The sequence below is a fragment of the Plasmodium knowlesi genome (assembly GCF_000006355.2).
Source record: "Plasmodium knowlesi strain H genome assembly, chromosome: 11".
Lineage (NCBI taxonomy): Eukaryota > Apicomplexa > Aconoidasida > Haemosporida > Plasmodiidae > Plasmodium > Plasmodium knowlesi.
In genome coordinates this window covers 723,330-743,153 of record NC_011912.2, presented here as the reverse complement: position 1 = coordinate 743,153, position 19,824 = coordinate 723,330, and the positions used below count along the sequence as shown (strand labels likewise).

At 39.3% G+C, this 19,824-nt stretch overlaps 4 protein-coding genes and 1 non-coding gene across 5 annotated transcripts; 1 reads left to right on the top strand and 4 right to left on the bottom strand.

The window, feature by feature from the left end:
• Positions 1 to 2,382: 2,382 nt before the first annotated feature.
• On the bottom strand, positions 2,383 to 3,063 carry PKNH_1116200 (conserved Plasmodium protein, unknown function; the record flags this gene model as incomplete). The annotated part of the gene is made up of 2 exons (XM_039114129.1): positions 2,383 to 2,815; positions 2,984 to 3,063. The coding sequence occupies 2 exons, from the start codon at positions 3,061 to 3,063 to the stop codon at positions 2,383 to 2,385; spliced, it is 513 nt and encodes a 170-aa protein (XP_038969749.1).
• A 2,316-nt stretch (positions 3,064 to 5,379) lies between these two features.
• On the bottom strand, positions 5,380 to 5,452 carry PKNH_1116100. Its single transcript has one exon. It is a non-coding gene; the product is annotated as a tRNA-Thr (tRNA).
• A 3,087-nt stretch (positions 5,453 to 8,539) lies between these two features.
• PKNH_1116000 (serine/threonine protein phosphatase 5, putative) lies at positions 8,540 to 10,501 on the top strand (the record flags this gene model as incomplete). The annotated part of the gene is made up of 1 exon (XM_002261301.1): positions 8,540 to 10,501. One exon carries the CDS (start codon positions 8,540 to 8,542, stop codon positions 10,499 to 10,501), a length of 1,962 nt encoding a protein of 653 aa, XP_002261337.1.
• A 1,220-nt stretch (positions 10,502 to 11,721) lies between these two features.
• PKNH_1115900 (PhIL1 interacting protein PIP1, putative) lies at positions 11,722 to 13,862 on the bottom strand (the record flags this gene model as incomplete). The annotated part of the gene is made up of 2 exons (XM_002261300.1): positions 11,722 to 12,603; positions 12,798 to 13,862. 2 exons carry the CDS (start codon positions 13,860 to 13,862, stop codon positions 11,722 to 11,724), a joined length of 1,947 nt encoding a protein of 648 aa, XP_002261336.1.
• A 1,730-nt stretch (positions 13,863 to 15,592) lies between these two features.
• Positions 15,593 to 19,762, bottom strand: PKNH_1115800 (NLI interacting factor-like phosphatase, putative; the record flags this gene model as incomplete). Its single annotated transcript, XM_002261299.1, has 1 exon — positions 15,593 to 19,762. One exon carries the CDS (start codon positions 19,760 to 19,762, stop codon positions 15,593 to 15,595), a length of 4,170 nt encoding a protein of 1,389 aa, XP_002261335.1.
• Positions 19,763 to 19,824: the final 62 nt, after the last annotated feature.

Genomic DNA, 19,824 nt, shown 5'->3' with positions numbered 1-19,824 from the left:
CCCTACAACCTTATTCATATACCCTAAAACCTTACTCCTAAACCCGGAATGTGACATCTAACACCCTACAACCTTATTCATATACCCTAAAACCTTAATCCAAAAGCCGAAACCTGAATTCTACACCCCCGACCCTTACTCCTATACCTCTAAACACTTATCCCTAAATCTTAAAACCTTACTCCTAAACCCGAGACCTCCTTCTTCTTTGTTTTTTTTTTTTTTTTTTTTTTTTCCTTCCTTCTCTTTCTTTATTTTACTCCTTTGGAATCTTCCCTCCCCACCCCCCGTGTCCGTTTACCTATTCCTCTATGTATATGTAAAAGGGGAACGTTAACGCTGGATAAAGGGGAAGGTGGGACAGGGCGTATAAAAGAAGGAGGAGGAGGTATATTCGTTCACAGAATACTACCCTTCCTTGAAACAAAAATGTTCCCATCCGAAATGTAGAATTAAATCATCTGTAGTTTTCTTTTCTTTTTTCATTCTTTCTTTCCATTCCATACCTCTCCTTTTCTTTCTATTCTTTTCTCTTCTTTCCTTCTTCTCCTTTGTTAGAAAGAGGAGTAATAAACTTTCTTCTTATTTTTTTCTCCTTTAAACCTCCCTGCTTCTTTTATTTTTCTCTCTTTAAACCTTATTTTTTTTTTTCCCCCATTAAATCTTTATTTTTTCCCCTTAAATTTTTTTTCTATATTTCCTTTCAAGATTTTTCTTTCCTTTATACCTTCCATATATATATATTTTTTTCTTCCCTTTTACTTCTATTATCCTCTCTCGTTCTCCTTTAAATCCTCTTTTTTTTTTCCCCCTCCTTCTAACGTACCTCCTTTACTCCTTAAAAACATTCTTCTTTTTTTCTCTTTTTTTTCCTATAAACCTTTATATTGATATTTCCCCCCCTTTTTTTCTTTTTCCTTTTCTTCTTCATCTACATATTTTTTTTTAAAAAAAATAAAAAAGAAAAAAACATCCTCCTTTAAACGTTCATTGAATTTTTTTTAAAAAAAAAGAAAAAGTAGAAAAAAGGAAGAGCTTACGACATCCTTCAAACTCCCTCCCTTCCTTCTCTTCTTTTCTTTTTTTTTTCTTTCCTTTATCCCCCTTCCATTTTCTTTTTCTTCCATTTTATTCTCTTTTCTTCTTTCCCTTTCTTTTTTTCTTACTTCCTTTCCTTTATTCCTCTTCTTTCCTCCTTTTCCTATTCCTTTTCTTTTCTTTCTATTCCTTTTCCTTTTCCTTTTATTCCTTTTCTTTATATTCCTTTTCTTTATATCCCTTTTCTTCTCTTTCCCTTTTCTTTTCCTTCTCTTTTCCTTTCCTTCTTTTTCTTTCTTTTCTTTCCTTTTCTTTTCCTTTCCTTTTTCTCTTTTCAGAAACATATAAAGAACCTTCCCCCTTGGCTATGCAATGCATTTGTCCCAAAAGAAAAGAACAACAAACAATCTTCCTGTACTCTATATTTTTTTTATAGAAAAAAGGGAGAAAAAGAAAAGGAAAAAAAAAGAAAGAAAGAAGAAGAAAAGGAAAGGAAAAAAAAAGAAAGAAAGAAGAAGAAAAGGAAAAGGAAAAGGAAAAGAGAAAGGAAAAGGAAAGAAAATGGAAGAATAAGAGAAAGAAGGGAAAGAAAGCGAAAAAATGGAAGCAAAAGAAAATGGAAGGGGGATAAAGGGAAGAGAAAAAAAGGAAGGAAGGAAATAAAACATGCATGTGATTTCCAAACACATCTACAACTCCCCATCCATCCGCAAAGTCCCATTTTTCATAGATGACTACTATTCCAAGGTTATGGGCATTCTACAGTTGTTGTTCCATTCTCACCTCTACCGTTGCTCTCATTTTCTAACCATACCTGTCTGTTTATCTGCATACACGTGGGAAATAATATCTGCCCCCTCCCGTCCCCGAGCGACGAGCACGACCCTCCCCGGTTGATGGAAATAGAAAAAAAAAAGCACCTATCTCTTTTTGTCCTGCTTACATGCCCATGCATGTTCATTACGTAACTGACCACTAATCACTTGGCGCTGGTGAAAATATTCCCCCATGAAATAATTTTCCTGTACATATCTTCAAAGAAAAAAAAAAAAATCGGGAACCCCTAACGCAGGAAGAGGAAATTCCTCTATAGATCTGCGACAGTTGCGTGTTTCCTTATTAACGTGTTAGGTACAACCCTTTGACAAGCACTGTATAAAATTTCCGCTTTCCTAATATTTTCTTCCGCCCCTGTGAACAGGTCCACAATGTCGAACTGAAGAGAAAACATATCTACTACTCTGCTCTATCTGTTCCAACGATGTTCTTTTCGGTTCATAATACATCTTCGTTTCGATGAACAGTTTGTGATGCGACGATGCTCGCGTCGTTCCTACGATGTCCTTATCTATGTCTTGGTCTCTTCCCCCATTTGCTCCTTGTAACTGCTATGTTATCATCCTTTACTTCTTCCTTTACTTCTTCTTTTACTTCTTCTTTTACTTCTTCCTTTACTTCTTCTTTCACTTCTTCTTTTACTTCTTCCTTTACTTCTTCTTTCACTTCCTGCTTAACCTCATACAATATATCATTTTTTACTTGCTCCTTAACATCATCCATTACATCACCTTTTTCGTCTTGTTTCATTTCCTCCTTCAATTCCTCCTTACCCCTGTCCTCCTTACCCCTGTCCTCCTTACCCCTGTCCTCCTTACCCCTGTCCTCCTTACCCCTGTCCTCCTTACCCCTGTCCTCCTTACCCCTGTCCTCCTTACCCCTGTCCTCCTTACCCCTGTCCTCCTTACCCCTGTCCTCCTTACCCCTGTCCTCCTTTACCCTTTTCTTCCTTAGACCCTCTCCTCCTTAGACGCCTTTTCTTCCTTTACCCTTTTCCTCCTTAACCCTTTCCTTCCTTCAGACCCCATTTCCTCCTTAACCCTTTTCCTCCTGGTCCGTATCTACAGCGTGTCCGATTGACAAGGTCAATACACGCGTTTTTCCCTACTTTCCCCCTCCCCCAACATGCGACGCCATATTATCTGTCATTCCTATGGGTGACAGTTCCCGTCGGTTGCCCAGACGCATATCACCATCATTTCTCCTCCCCCAACCCGGTTGAACGTCATGCTTTCATCGGTCCACGCACCACTATTACGTACCCCATTGCCACACACACACACACACACACACACCATTGAGGTTTTTTCCAACATCCAATTGAATTAGCATTATTCATCGTCCATTATCCGTCATCCATTATTCATCGTCCATTTTTTGTCGTCCATTTTTTGTCGTTCATTATTCATCGTTTATTATTCATCGTTCATTATTCATCGTCTCTATTATTCATGGTCCATTATTGCACCCGTCTTTCCGATTTCCGGCTGTTTTTATGCCATACGAACATGCAAAAAATAAATAAAATACGTTACATAAACGCTAGGAAGGAAGAACAAAAAATAAATATATATATAAATAAATAAATAAAAATACATGTGTTACAACTACAACGCTCGGGAATGCAAATAAATAAATAAAAATACGTATGTTAGAACAACGCTAGGAAGTACAAAAAAAAATAAATAAATAAAAATACGTATGTTAGAACAACCCTGGGGAGTGAAAAAAAAAAAATGCATATGTTACAACGCTGGGGAGTGCAAAAAAAAAAAAATAAAATTTTTTCTTTGGCCATTCATGTATGTGCGCAAATTGAAGAACCGTCAAGCGGAGGTGGCGCGGGGGGCCGCTCGCTCCTGCGACGCAGATATCTTTCCAATGCGCACGTGCATGCACCCAAAAATGGTCCAAGCCAACAGGATGAAAATAATGTGCGTCGCAAGTCTCACACAGCATGAGCAAGGAGATACACACAAACGGACAACCACACATCCGACAATCACACATCCGACAATCACGCATCCGACAATCACGCATCCGACAACCACGTAACTGACAACAACCATGAACTGACAACCACCTAAGTGACAACAACAACAATACCACAACAACCACCTAACTGACCACTGCTACACCACCTAATGCATTTAAATGAAAAAGAAAACATCAGAGCAATGAGAAAAAGGAACAAAAAAAAAATCGACCCTTCCCTATATGCCACACCGCTGAAAAAAAAAAAATTTTTTTTTTTTTTTTTTTTTTTTTAAAATCACTCTTTATGCAAAATCCTTCAAGGGAAATGTTTACCGAAAGAGTGGCCCCCCGCTGTGAACATGTCCAAAAGAGGACATACCAGCTGCATGGACGTATGACGATTGGATGAACTTATGATAGCTGCACGGACTTCTGATCGCTTGGCCATTTGTAAAGGCAACGCATGTGGCACCCCCCCGAGGGGCGATTGGCCCCCAGTTTCCGCAATGTACAGGCACCAGTGACCTCGATGTCCAACCTCACCAGGCCTTCAAAGAGGCAGAAAAGAAAAAAGAAAGAAATATAAAGAAATATAAAGGTAAACGAATTAGTCGGAGGGGGATACGGCTTCGCACTTTTAAGGGTGTAAGGTTTGAGGTTATAATAACAACAATATATGGCCTCCAATATACATGTTTTAGGGGGAAAGTTCCTCTTTTTTTTTTCAAGGAAAAATAAAAAAAGGGGAGAAAAAAAAAGAAGGAAATGAAATGAAGGAAGAAGAAAAAAAATACGGATATATGTATGTTTATTCTCTTCACGAAAATTGGAAAAAAAAAAAAAAAAAAAAAAAAAAAGAAAAAAAGAAAGAGAGGGAAGGGTAAGGAGAGGAGTGTGTATGGGTGTCTGTGCCCCCAACTTCCGGAATATGAATACAGGGTATAAACCCTTCTTATTTTAGTCTGCTTCTATTTTATATTTGGAATTATAGACGAATGGTCAGTGGGTATGAAGACGATATACCACGCAGCCACAATGTTGAACGTAGTAAGGCGTACAGCGCCCTTCACCGCATATCCCCTCCCCCAAATAAGCAGTAATTACCCTAAGGCCCTGTACATGGCCATTTCTGTATGAACTCATTTTACAGTTAACCATGTCGTGAGCTATTTGTACCTGTTCCTATTGACCTATCCATTTACCGAAACCTACCTCAAACTGTGCTTAAAGCTTGAACCGAGGGAAGCATATCCTACTGGGGTGATCTTAGAAGGGGGTTCCCGACGTAGCCCAGGAAAACTGGCACAAGTGGAATATTCCGTAAAGGATTTCTCAATATTCCTGATTCCCCTCTTGGCAGATTAAGAGAGAGCAGTATGGGCAACACGTATTGTATACAGAAAAAAAAAAAAATACTTCTGTATGTTATGGGTATATATCGTTCATTTGCGACATGAAGGGGCATGCTTCTTTTCGCGCATACTATCTATTTCGTCGCTACGTGAAAAAATATATAAAAATAATTAAAGCCACCTGTGGGAGTCGAACCCACGATCTTTTGATTACGAATCAAACGCATTACCAACTGTGCTAAGGTGGCTTAACCGACTTTTATTCATCGTCCCCTCTAAAGTTCATTAGGGTGTTTTCTCTTTGTACTCACTCATTTCAGCAATAAAAATTTAAGCATCGCTCCCTCTCATTTTATTTTACTTTGCATGGTGGGAAATTGAGAAAAAAAAAAAAGGAAGGGGGGGGGTAAAAAAAAAAAGCTAATGATACTTAATAATATTGAACTTGTACCAATTGAAATATTTTGGATTCGCTATCAATGTAGGACCACTTTTAAAATAAAAGTGACATTATAGGATGGGGGGAAATTCCCTTTTCCATATATTCAAAAATGACACAAAGGATAGGATTAAGCAAGCGGAAAAGTAACCTTTACCGGAATGCCCATGAGAAAGCAGTAATCCCCTATTTTACTGAATGATAAGAGCGACAGAAGTGCTGCACCTCAACTGGAGGCCACCTTCCGCTTCTTACATTTGATAGCCATGAATTTATTTTTCCCTTCTCCCTTGTGCCATTTCTGCGTGCAAAAAAACATACTCCCTTTTAACTGTTAAATTGTTTTATTTTCCCGAAGGGTTTAAGAGCATATGCACAGTGGAACCCACATATTAGGTGAAACAAAAATGCGCAACTAATTCTCTGAGGAATTCTGTTCATTCGGGAGTTCCTTCACTTTACTATTCAACTGATGCGTGCTGTTGCATGATGTTCCAACCTACCGTACATTTATCAAAATTGCCTATCTTCCATGATAATTAACACTATCCTATGTGTTAAGAAAAGAATAAAAAGGAATATTTGACGTGGGGAAAAAAACATAGTAATAAGAAATGAATACCCCACTTTATGAGTACGCCCTCTTGCACATAATGCCAAAAATGTGAATTTCAATTGTGCTCCGATGAAGCCCTTCCCGACTGGTTCACAGGAAGTCCGCGTTTTTTATAATATCCCTAGTTACTGTAATATGCTCACATGGATGGATCAAATTTTGGGAGGCATTCTAACAATGCCTATTTAAGTTCGTAAACACCTTCCCCCGCAGTTCGCCTTCATATTAATTACACATACCGATGTATACACGTCTCCCTTCTTTTACTTCTTTAAATACTACTATGACTTAAGGACAAATAACAACTGCTATTGGGAATTATCTTTCATAATGCTTGACTGCGCTGAGCTCTCCAGTTCCTTTGTATATTAATTTGGCAGTAAGGTAACAACATTTTGTTGCGCAACAAAATGTGCAACATTTCGTAATATATCGTCGTGACAAAAAAAAAAAAAAAAAAAAAAATTAATAAAATAAAATAGAGGGTTATTCTGCTCGGCCACAGTACATGCGTAGTAACTTGCCCCTACCGTAAAATATAATAATCCGCGCAGTGCCATATAAAAATGTGCACATGAACATATAAACATGTAAGGATGAAAATACAGTGGTACACATACACATGTAAAAAAGTGACATATAAGCACTGACAAATAATTTATATAGGAATAATGGTACAAATGGAAAAGCTTTTACACACGGATAAACACTAACGGACAGATAAACCCCACACACCCATGCGCCTACAGAAGGCAACCTGTGGAAAAGAAAGGTGTGGGCACTTCTTTCCGAACAGGGTCCTTTTCGATGTGTAAACATAAAACCTTACGGACAGGGAGGCAAATGTGACACACCCCCGGCTGCGGAGGAAAGGCACATTCGTAGCGCAGATCATAAACATCTGCTATATTATCGTCTGCCAGTTCATTTTTAAAAAAATTTGGAAATTCGTAGTATTATTTCTTTACGCCCACTTACACAAAGCGTGTATGTTAGTCCCCTTTATTTTTATTTTTCCGTTTAAAATTCCGTAACGTGCCTTAAAAAATAGTAACCCGGCGATTGGCCGCTTTGGCAATTTTTTGGGAACTCCTGGGATTATACTTCCTCCTTTTTGTTCGCTCCTTTCCCTGAGCTTTGCTAATATTGAAAAAAAAAAAAAAACTTTCTTGTACCTTCTCTCAGTATAAACATTTACATGTCATGAAAAAAATATAAAAAGAAAGAAGAATTAACAAAATAACAGAATAAAATGGTGAAAGAGCTTAAAATAGAGTCACACCGGGGTAAAGTGACTAAATAATCATTTTACTGTTTTTTTTTTTTTTTTTTTTTTTTTTTTTTGGAAAAAAGGGGGATTATCGTGCCACAGTTTACTTGTCCGACCATTCCAGGAATTTTTCAGTAGGGACACGTACATTTACAGTACATTTATGCGTACATCCACAGGTACATTTACACGCATATATATGCGCACAAAATTGTGGTATCCCAAGAAGTGCGGTAAACGTGTGTAACTTCGCATGTAACATATAGTACATATGCTTGCACTACGCGCGTAAAAATAAGAACAGGAGTAAAATGCCACGAAGCATCCTTCTCGCCCTACTTAATTCCCCCTAGCATATATACACCCCTCGGTAGCAATGTACTGACTCACTACGTTACATATACGCCATTGTCGCGTTTTTCGACTGTACGTATAGTAGGAGCCCATCCAGTGTGCTTCTATCCCGCGTGCACCATTCGCGTGGTCCCCCGTCGTTTCCCCTTAAACACAACGTGTAGAAATATATTTTCACCAAGGATTAGATACCAAGGTGGGAGGAAAAAAAAAATGTTAATTCGTTTAATTTAACATTTGAACCTATGTGAAAGACAAAAGGTAGGGAAGGCAGGCTCAGCTTCATTTTGTAGTTTTAAAAGAATTAAATATCTAGGGGTCGTTATTTTTTTTTAGGCGTGAAAAAAAAGGAAATGATTTAGAAAAGGAGGAGTAGCAAACGCAGAGAGGCACCGAAACGGGAAGGGATAAAATATTAAAAAAAAAAAAAAAAAATCATTTGGCATTCCTAACAGAAAAATCTAACAGCAAGGTTAAAATAGAAGAATCCATTTTAAGTGCTTACCAAAATTGTTCAGAAGCAAACCTGCTTGCAGGTAAGAAAGAAACGATATATACCTCGCTGAGGGAAAAGAACGTGATCGTAATATTTGGGCTGTACGCTAAATTTCAATGAGCGCAAAATCTACAGCCGACTAAGGAGTAACGAAGAAAAGATGAAAAACGCGGAAGGTATGTACAACGAGAGCCGAAGCGAGGAAGAGAGAATCCAGGGTAGCACATATCATGGGAAAAGCTTGAATGAGATGGGGAGGAAGCCTTGCGGGTCCCAAGTGAGCACCGATGATAATGTTTCTAACGGAGCGGGATCGCACGAGGACACCGATTCCAAGGATAGGGGCTTGGACCAAAATGACGAGTCAGACTTGCCAGGGGAAGACTCACCCCAGGAACAGGGCAATTCCGAAGAGGCGGCTAAAGAAGAGGATCCTACTGTGGAGGAATCCACGGAAGGAAGTACTAATGTGGATGCCCCGCAAACGGGGGACACCCCTTCCGAGGATGCCAAGAAAAACATCAGCATCGAGCTGCTGAAAATATGTGACGCCCTGAAAAACCTGGGCAACAAGTATTTCAAAGAGAACAACTATTTGACATCTCTTAAGTACTACACAGAAGCGATCGATTTGATAAAGAAGGTGTACGAGGTTAACGATCCTGTTTGTATGGATGTACTTAACAATTTAAGTGTGGAAGCTCTGTCAAATGAAATCTCCATAGAAGAGGAGGACATGAAATTGTTACAAGAATTCTACCTGAACAGTGGTATGAACAAAAAAAGTGAATTTATTAGCGTGAAAGAAACAGACATGCATATATACTATACAAATAGATCCTTTTGCCACATGAAATTAGAAAATTACGGCTCTTCCATAGAAGACATTGATGAAGCTCTAAAAATTAATCCCCTCTATGCAAAGGCCTACTACAGAAAGGGCTGCTCCTTCCTAATGCTATCAGATTTGAAGAGCGCATCTGACTGCTTCCAGAAGGTGTTAAAACTGACTAAGGATAAAAACTCAGAAATAAAATTAAAGCAATGTAAAAAATTACTATTTGAGCAACAGTTCCAAAAGGCCATTGAGTTAGAGCAAAAGTTGCCCTACTACGAAACGGTGGTGTTGGACTCTCTGAAAATTGAAAATGTGAAAGCCCCCATTTATGACAGAAACAATTTAAGTATCGATTTTCTGCAAAAAGTTGCAGAATACATAAGTGTGCCCAATCAAAGATTAAATAAGAAATGTGTTTGTGCTATCATCCTGGACGTTATTAAATTGCTGAAGGAATTACCCACATTAGTGCGCCTAAATTTACAGGAAGATGAAACGCTAACCATATGTGGAGATATCCATGGCCAATTTTACGATCTCCTTAATATTATGAAAATAAATGGCTACCCATCGGAAACGAATTCCTACTTGTTTAATGGGGACTTTGTTGATAGAGGAAGTTTCTCTGTTGAAGTTATTATATTTTTATTCCTCGCCAAATTAACCTTCCCTAATAATGTACATTTGACTAGAGGAAATCATGAAACGGATAATATGAACAAGTTGTATGGATTTTTAGGAGAGTTACAAGAAAAATATGATGAGAAGATGCACGCGCTTTTTTCCGATTCGTTTAAATTTTTACCCCTAGCTTATGTACTCAATGACACCATTTTTATTTGCCACGGGGGAATCCCCAGCAAAACTGACACCACATTGGAGGACATTGAAAAAATTGACAGAAATACAGAGCCCATGGATGAAGGCATCATGACCGATTTGTTATGGTCAGACCCAAATGAAGAAAAAGGATTTAAGCCTTCCAAAAGGGGAATTGGATTTTCCTTTGGCACTGACATTACCGAAAGCTTCCTCAAAAGGAATAACCTGAGTCTCATAATTAGGTCACACGAAGTCAGGGATGAAGGCTACTCGATTGAGCAGAACGGTATGCTCTACACCGTTTTTAGTGCCCCTAACTACTGCGATATTATGAAGAACAAGGGCGCGTTCCTGAAGTTCAAGGGGCGGTCTGTCAAGCCCAACTGTGTCACCTTCACGGAGGTAAAGCACCCCAATGTGCCATCACTCAAGTACGCGCACAATTTATACCAGAATATTTAGGGGTTAAAAGTAAGGATGGAGCAGGTATAAGGGCGGAAAAATACGATAAGGTACAAAATGATGTGCAACAGGGCGAAGAGTACGAATGGTAAGAAAAAAGTACCAAACAAAATGGACCATCGAACCGAAGCTCAACACATATTTTCTACCAATCTCCCATGTTTTGTGTCCATCCCCAAACCATGTTTGAAAATTAAAATTGTTTTATACCAATTTTTATGTATATATATTTTTTTTCTCTCGTGAATATTCTTCACGTGAAAAGGTTAAAAGGGGAAAAACCCAAAGGGTGGCCCCCAAATATTTAAAAGATCTGCACGGCGAAGTGTGATCAGATTTGCGCCGCCATGGATAGTGCCCTTCCCCCAGTTGTGTGGAGTGAAGACATTTCTCATGGTGGCATCCTCCTATGGGCATATGTGCTCGCGGGCGTGTGCACTAAGGCATACTCATGTACCGACATGTGTAGAAACCGGTGCTCTTACAAAATGTCCATTTTCCTATTTAGGCATTCTGCACGTGCACGCGCTTTTCACAAAAAAAAAAAACATTAACAAGTCAGGTAAAAATTATAAAGTAAAAAAAAAAAAAAAATAGCTATGACACAACGGCTGTTCCTTCGGAAGGATAAATCACTGCGCTTGGGTGGTAAACTATACGGTGCCTTTTCTCACCTTATGCGAGAACTTTTGGGGAGGCAGAAAGACATCCATCCGTATTAATAGCTCCATGATGTTCAGACCGGTCGTATAAATAATCACAAAAAAGTTCAATACCTTTAAATGGCGAAATGGTGAAAATTAAGAGTTGGCCCAAATAAACACACTGAGAAGCATATGCCATGTTGCTGCTTTGAGGCTATTTTATTTTTTTCATCTTTAAATGCACGTTCCCTGTTATGATGGGAGCTCTACATGTAACACTCACTCTATAGGAAACGATGGAAACAGTGTGTTGACATAAAACTACAACGCTTCAGGTTCGGTGAAAAGTGATTTACACGAGTGCGGAAAAAAAAAAAAAATGTTCCAACGAAGGGATGTTTATTTTGTCGCACAATTGTTATTTCAGTGTGCCATGATTAATTCTTTTTTTTTTTTTTTTTTTTTTTACACATATATGAGGTAACTATAACCTCTGTGATAAGTAAACATTCCGTTAGCAGATTCAATTTTTAAAATATTGTGTATCCTTACCAACTGTGTGGGTTAATGGGTAACTCATTTTTCACACGCAACATATGTTTGGTTAGTACTTTTGGGGGAGTTATCTCCCATTTGGTACTGTGAAAACTGCGAAACGGGCACGACAAAGGGGGCTGCGCAATTTTTAGCAGTCTTCGTCTTTAAGTATAAGTTGCGCATACTGTTCATGTTCATCTGCATTATCTCTTTGTTAATGGTGTCCACGCTCTGCTGAACACACGAAAATGGATTGGTCACCGGGTTAGAGCCGACGCTAGTAAGGTTCACACGGCTGGAGGTAACATGGCTATGAGGAGGGAAATAATTATAAGAATAAGTAGCATTAGGGGAGCTTGCACAGGACAATTCTGCAAATGTGGCGGTTCTGGGAAGAGACTTATCACCTGTTGCGACATCACCCATTTCTTCTACTAACAATTGCTGCAAATCTACGTTTTCCCTGAGGTTAACTTTTAGGAAAAATAGTTTCTCTTCTGAGAGATTGAATTTGAAGCTAGTGTTGTTTAGATTGAAGTCGGCAATCGGATTTGAATAATTCCTCACCCCAAAGCATTCACATATCACGCAGTTGCCAATGATCGTCATAATTTTGAGTCCACTCTGGGGGAACTCCACAAAGTTCTCCTCTTGGCCGCTTAAAAATATTAAAATGAAATATCTGTAAATACTCTGTCCAGTGAAATTTAGAGTCTCCATCTGTTGGCTACCTTTTATGTACAGACAGAACTCAAGCGATTTTATGTCATCTGTTGGAATTTTAAACAAAGTGGTGAGTCTTTTGATGGTGTGTCTTAGGATGGATTTGGACACACCTTCTTCCAGGAAGTTGACTTCATCGACATCTACCAGGGAGGAGAACAAGTTCATGTTGACCTGCGACAGCTCTGTTTCGTTTTTCTGAAAGGGGAATGGGGTGTCCATGAGGAGGTAAAGGTGTGAGGTTGCAGGAGGAAATGCTGGTGACATGTTAATGTGATTCTATCTAATGTAAGTAATCATGTAGTGTTTCCTCCCATATAACGAACTGCCAAGGATACCCTTCTGGGGATCGCGTGGGCTTTCATGGTAAAAACTTCATTTTAGTCTCTTACCTTAAGATACAAAAGACAGTGCTTCAAGGCCAAGTAGCTCTCCAAGTCTGAGAGAAATCCTTGGCACAGGAACAGGTAGGGAGAAGTGCAAATTTCCATCAGGCTAATCTTTCTCACTTCCTTTACATTCGTTTTTTTGTTAATCACAGAAATGTAAAAGTTTTTTACATTTTTTTTTTTCGAAGGAGCAGCATGTGTGTGCAAGTAGGGGGTTCCCCAATTTTGCGGTAAATACGAATTATCACCCAAGTTGTGGATGGGGAAAAAATCCGACTGACCCCATAAGTTGTGGTTAAAAAGTGGTCGGTTGAAGCTATTAAGGTTTGTCATGTTCTGTGCACAGTAGTTGTTCCTTACCCCTGCATTGTTATAAACTCCGTTAGCATTAGCGTATCCGAAGCAGTCTCTATTTATTGGTGGACAACTCGGTGCAGAGAACCTCCCCTGGGTTGTAATCCCCTCAGTGGTGCATTTTCTATCATACACAGATGCAGACTCGAGTAGCATTTTTGCGCGCTCTGCGTTGAAGTAGCTCACAGATCCAGTTGGTCCCCCACCCATCATCATTGTCATCGTGTCATCATTTTCCGGCCACTCATTGGGGAAATAATCTGCACTTAAAACGCACACTTTTAGGAAAGCGTTAATTTTTTCGTTGATTCTGTTTTTTGTGTCATGCACCAAGTCGCGTAATATTTTCGTCCAGTTCCACTTTGAGTTTTCATTCAAAAAGGAGTTTATGAAGCTGGCCAGGGAGTCCTTCCCGCGGTCCCTAGCTCGGTCGATGCTGTTATCCACGCTACTTGCACTTCTACTCCACTTGCCACTTTTCGAACACCTCTTTCGAAAAATAAGCTGATTTTCTGCCTTTCTATAGGGATGTATCCTTTGGTTCATCCTAGTTATTTCTATCGTAACGTATCCCTTGTTTGTTTCTTGTATTTTCTTTTTGTCCTTTCCTTGGTTCCTTCCACTATTTCTGCAGTAGTACACGGTGATGTACTTTTTGTCCGGTTGGCTCATTCTGCGGTTATTCCTATACATTCTCTCGGATAGCCTTATCATAAAATGGGCTTTGAAAGAAATCGCATGAAGCTCCTCTTTTTTTACTTGAGTGTACTCTTGTTCATTTGTATATGTTCGTCCATTTGAACCTATTTGCGATGTTCATGGACAAATATCTTTCACCTTAAGTGCTTAATACTGCCTGGTGGGTACTCCTATTTTTCACCAATTAAGAATCACAATAGTTTTCCTCTTTCTTTGTATCCATGTATGTTTGTGTGATTGTGTATTTGTTTGCTTTGAAGAGTGTATCATATTTTAGTCCTACCCCCTCCTCCTCTAGGAGACAGCTCTAACGTGTTTTCCTGGTGGGGGAAAACCTCGGGATGCTCTCCCCCCCCTAAATCGAGTAGCTATTTTGATAAGCGGAAATTATTCTTCCTACAAAATAATTTTGAAATCCTCGTAAAATTGCTTTGCCCCCTTATTCCTTCCTATGTGTGTGTACAGGTCGGCCGAATTGTCTCTGTCCTGCGCAACGCGAAGTGACAATGGGAAATCCCCCCCCCTTTATTCAAATTTTCCCATTTTAAAAAGGTGATTTACTGAGGGAAGAAGAAAATTGGGGTCTCTTCGACCTTTTGATTCTGTCTATGGATGGCCTTTTTTTTTTTTTTTTTTTTTTCTTTAAATTAGGAAAAATTACACAGCTCGGTTGAAAGTATCATGCCTTTCGATTGGAGTATTACACATAACTTTCCATTTTCTAAGTGCACCTTTCACTTTTTTTTTTTTTTTAAAAAACCAGTGGTGAGTTATCAATCGGGGATTTCTATTAAGGATAGCCATTTGGGATTTACGGAACTGCTACTTTAAGCTCTGCATGTGTGTGTGTGTAGTTTATCAGCGTGTGATCTTTTTTTTTTTTTTTCCCCACCTTGGGTAGTAACATCATTATAAGGGTGGGAGGATTCGCCGCACTTATGGAGTGAATTCACGATTAAAAGGGTAGCTAAACAATGTGCTTCTACTTGTGGGGGTATTCACTAGGTTACCCTGTGATGACGTTGTGTAGGAGAAAACGTTTACATATATATGTATATTTTTTTTTCTTCTTTTCCTAGCTTCTCCTCCCGCCTGTTCAGCTACAGAAGTACATATGCGTGTTGTCCACAAATAGGGGGGGAAAAGGGCGGTTCGACTGTTATGGCAGGACATCCCTATATACATAAAGGAGCATCTCGCCCATTTTCCAGAGCAAACTCATTGAAGGGTGTGTGGTTAACTCCTCGACACGAGGCTCATTTTGCCGGATTTACCTGTACTTCATAACGGATTAAAAATTTGCAAAGGATTCCAAAATGTGTTACTCTGCATACACATGCTCGCATCTACATGATCGCACATTTGTAGCAGTTGATTCTTTTTTTTTTTTTTTATAACCAAATGAACAAATGTGTGTTGCTTCAAAGTGTTAAACAAGTAGCAGCCGCCACTGTGAGGAGGCACCATTTTGATGCGCACCACCAGTCGGAAAGGTGAAAAAAAAAGGAGCAAAACAGGAAATATGGAATGCCAAAATGGGAGCAGTGCAAACGTGTGATGCACACCCCGTGAGGCAACCAAAAATAAAAAAATAATATATATATATATATCACAAAATATATATTCATTTGGAAGTGCATTGAAAAAAGGTGATACAAAAAAAAAAAAAAAAAAAAAAAAAGGATGTACATGATGAGAAAGGGAACAGGATAAATGGGCGTTTTATCCCTATTGACGATGCAGATCTAGCTGGTACCCAAGTTAATGTCTTCGCCTTGTGCTTCCTCTATCTCTTCTTCTTCTTCATCTTCTTCCTCCTCCACGTTGCCATTTTCATAGGTAAAATTGTCATCCTCGTCCATGTGTTCTCCAAGGGGACTCATTTCACTGTGCGGGGTCCTCTCGCGCATTGCGTCCTTGTCGCGCTGTTGTGCATCTGTTGTTGCCCCAACAGGGGAAGAAGAAGTAGCACCACCAGGTGTATCATAAATTTGCCTTAACTTGACTTCCTTTTCAATCCACTTAATGTTGATCTGTTCGAGCGGCGAGCATATAACTGCATCGTTCGTATATTCACCTGTACCCAAAAAAATTCTAGATTTAAGATTTTCTATTTTTATGCATTCACTATTATCATCTTGCTTTCTCATTTCGTCTTTATTTCCAAAAAACCAGTGATCCTTTTTAGGGTGCAGAGGCGGTTTGTTATTGTAAATTTTACACAACTCATCGGCATCAAAAAAGGCAGAGTCTCCACTTTGCAAAGTACCCCTACAATGGTAAAGCCACAGAGTGTGGACTTTCTGTATATGATTATAATTGGCATTCTTTGATTTTATTAAATTATCAGTGCAATTTTTAGCTGCAATAATATGTGTAACCCCAGGCATGTCATAGTTTGTATAAATTTTTGCACCTAATTCCAAGGCTATTTCTTTTTGCCTATCTTCACAATCTGATGAAAGTACATGCTGCGAATTTTTGGAGTTTTTTCTAAAGCCTGTAAAATATACTCCAACATTGCTTAATGTACTTAACATAATTTCATCCATGAGTTTTCCAACATTTACCTCCAGTGGTCTTTCGAAAAAATGTTTATGTAATTTGAGGAGAACTTTAGTCATGAAATGGAGATGCATATCCATATCAACGAACCTTTTCTTACATGTACTGGGTTCTTTAAAATGAGAAATTATATCATATTTACTTAGTTCGAAAAAATTATAATGTTCTGCTTTTAGAATATTTGAGTGGGGAATGTCTGTCCAAACATCTTTTCGATCATCAAAAGCAATAACATACTTGGAGTCTACATTAGGATATATTTTGGAAAAATTTTTATTTTCCTCCCTATCAGCAGAATTACATCTAGCAACTATTCTATCAGCAAACAAGGTTCTATCCGGGTCCAAAATAGCGATAACTACATCTGCATACTCTCTAGTCGCATTGGTATAAATGGAGAGCTCATAGTACAGGGATAGAATTTGCAAAAACTGACGTACATAGGGTCTAAATTTTAAGTAATAAAAAAAGTTATAATACGGTAGGAAGAATTTATACAATTCGGGTTCTCCATTTTCATCAACAAAATTTTCTAAAGGTAATTCCATGTTAAATTTTGCAAAGGATGTAGCTTGTAGTAATGTGTTATCGAGGTCAAGTAGCAGAATTAGCTTCCCATCCTTTAGGGAAGAATGATAACTGCTTTTTCCATCTTTCTGAAATTTTGTCTTTAATATATGAGGAGATAAAATTTTTATTTCGTGCAGCTCGTACATACTACTGTATTTTTCTGGAGGATATGGCATATATGAGTTAATAAACAAATCTTCGTTTCTCATTTGTTCAAACGGTTCCGTTTCTTCTTCCTCTTCTTCGTTTTCTTCTCCCAATTCGTTCATTTCGACATTATTGGGGCTTCCAAATGAGGTTCCTTTTTTGCCTGTTGTACTCTCCGTTTGTTCGACAGAATGATTATCCCCATAGTGGTGATAATTATCGCTCGATTCAACTCCACCTTGAAATGATTTCCCACCTGGTTGTTCAGCACTAATTTCTTCCTTCACATTTGAATTTGCATCCGCTCCCTTATCATTGTTGTACAGGCTATATAGACTCTGTATTAGGTCCGTCTTGCCATAAGGACCCTGGTTTAAGGCATACCCATGTGTTACCCCTCTGTTAGCAGCGTGTGAAGCAGAGGTTCCGTTGGCCTCACCCATCCCCCTTGCCGATTCCGCTTCGGCCATGTTATTAGTCCACTGGGTAAAGGTGTTTTTATCCCTTCCCAATTGGGCACTGTCATCCCTCTCCTTATCACTTTCATCTCCCCCTTCTTCATCACTAATTTCAGACACCTCGCTGAGGCACTCGATATAACTTGGACAGTTGCTCTTAACCTTGGAGTTATCCTTATTGCCTCCATTCCGGCTCATCTCATTTTGTAGGCTGTTTCTCAAATTTTTTAGTAGCTCCAAGTTGAGGTTCTTGGCGAGGGCATTCAATTCGGAGAGGTTCCCCCCGTTGGGGTTTCCCATCTGGGCGAATTCGCTGGACCCAGCTTTGTAAGTAGTAAAGGATTCATTCCCATTCTGATCTGAGGTGTTTCGATCATCAAAATTCTGTCCCGGGTTAACCAAGGTGCTATCACACATATCCGCATCATTCCTAGCGCCCATCGCCGCTGTAACTGTGCTGCTTCTTTTGTTTATTACCTTTTCATTGTTCATTCTTTTGTTTTTAATCCGGTCAAAGTTTACATAAGAGTTCAGATACTTGTTAAGCGAGAAGGTCATGTTGTTAAACGGTTTTTTCTTCATGCTTGGATAGAAGTTACTGAAGTGGTTGTTTCGGCTGACCGTCTTAGTTCCCCCGGCGGTAGCGCTCGGTGCACTGTTATTTGGTGCGGTGTTATTTGGTGAAATGTTGCTTTTATTTTCGGTGTCCATTACATCGCCGTCATTGCCATGGGACTGCACCTGATCGGCAAGTGTATTCACACGGATGTTAATATCCAGGAGCCCTTTTTCATCTTCCGGAATTCCATAAAAGGACGAATTGCCTCCCTTTTTTATACCTGCATTCATAATTTTTAGCGAGTTATTGTTATACCTTTTTAAAGAATCGTTAAATGTCTTATAATAATTTTTTTTTTGTTTCTGCTTTTGAAACGTGCTGTTATCGAACTTTACATTTTTTCTTTTTTTCCCGACATTGGTATAGTTCATGGTGCCATTATTTTTGTCGTTTCTGGTCATGTGTATGTTGCTATTTTGGTGTACTTTGTCTATCACCATATTTTGGTTGTTCATATTTTCCATTTCTTCACCGCTCGATAAACTCAAAAGTGGATTGTTATTCGCCCTGTTGGGTTCTCCAGCATCCAGATCCCTAGCATCCCCCAGATGATTCACCACATCATTGTCTTCACCATCAATGCCTACGTTGACAAACAAATTGTTCTTTCCTAATTTTCTACTTTCGTATAAATTTCTGGAGTGCGGTTTATGTACCCCTTGGTTTCTTCTTTCTTGGGCATCGTCATGGAACCCATCTCCTAGCGTGTCACCATAGAAGTCTTCATTTGGAGCAGACATGTTCCCTCCCTCTTCATTTTCCGCATTGTCATTTGAATGGTAAAACTCACTCCGTATGCCATACTGGTTTTGCACATTTTGTTGCGCAATATGGGAGAGCTGGTTATTGCGGCCATAGAGGGAGGACCCTTGTCGCTGCTGAACCTCGTGGTTGTCTACTTCCTTCTCTTCTTCTCGATCATCCCCGCCAATCGTGCCAACATTGACCCTATCGTCCCACCCAGGATTTTGGTTAATCTGCCCATGTTTCATGGAAGTTTTGCTAAAAGGATTTAAACGATTTCTATATCCCTTTGCGTTCTTATTAGCGTTAACGGGATTGTTGGCAACTCCGCCAAGGTTTATACCATTCACTTTTAAGTTTTTTCCGACTCTTTTGTTAAAATTTTTGTTCTTCATTTGGCTAGCCTCCGTGTTGTCCAGGAAGCCATCCTTATATTGGGAAAAGTTACTTGACTTATCAGTGGAGAGACCGCTACCGTTCGGACTACCTCCACTGGTATTACTGTTACTGTAGACGTTGTTCCTTAGAGAACCCATCATGTGATTACTAGCGGTGCTTGCGTCATTTGAAATGCTAGTAGCCGCATTTGCGCTACTGGTGTTGTTTGATTGGTAAGTGGTACTAGTCAAAGGATCAAGGGTGTGCATAGTTACCCCTCGATCGTAGTCGCTATTTCCTTCGTTCATATCGTTGTACATATTAACTTGACTGCTCCTTGCGTTTCCTCTGACGCCGCCCCTTAGGCTACCCCTCGTATTGCCTCTCACACTTCCCCTCGCACCACCTCTTGCATTCCCTCTCAAACTGTTCATATTGTTACTACCACCCTCACCGTAATACAGCCTATTTTTGTTTTCCGTTAGTGCTGATGCAA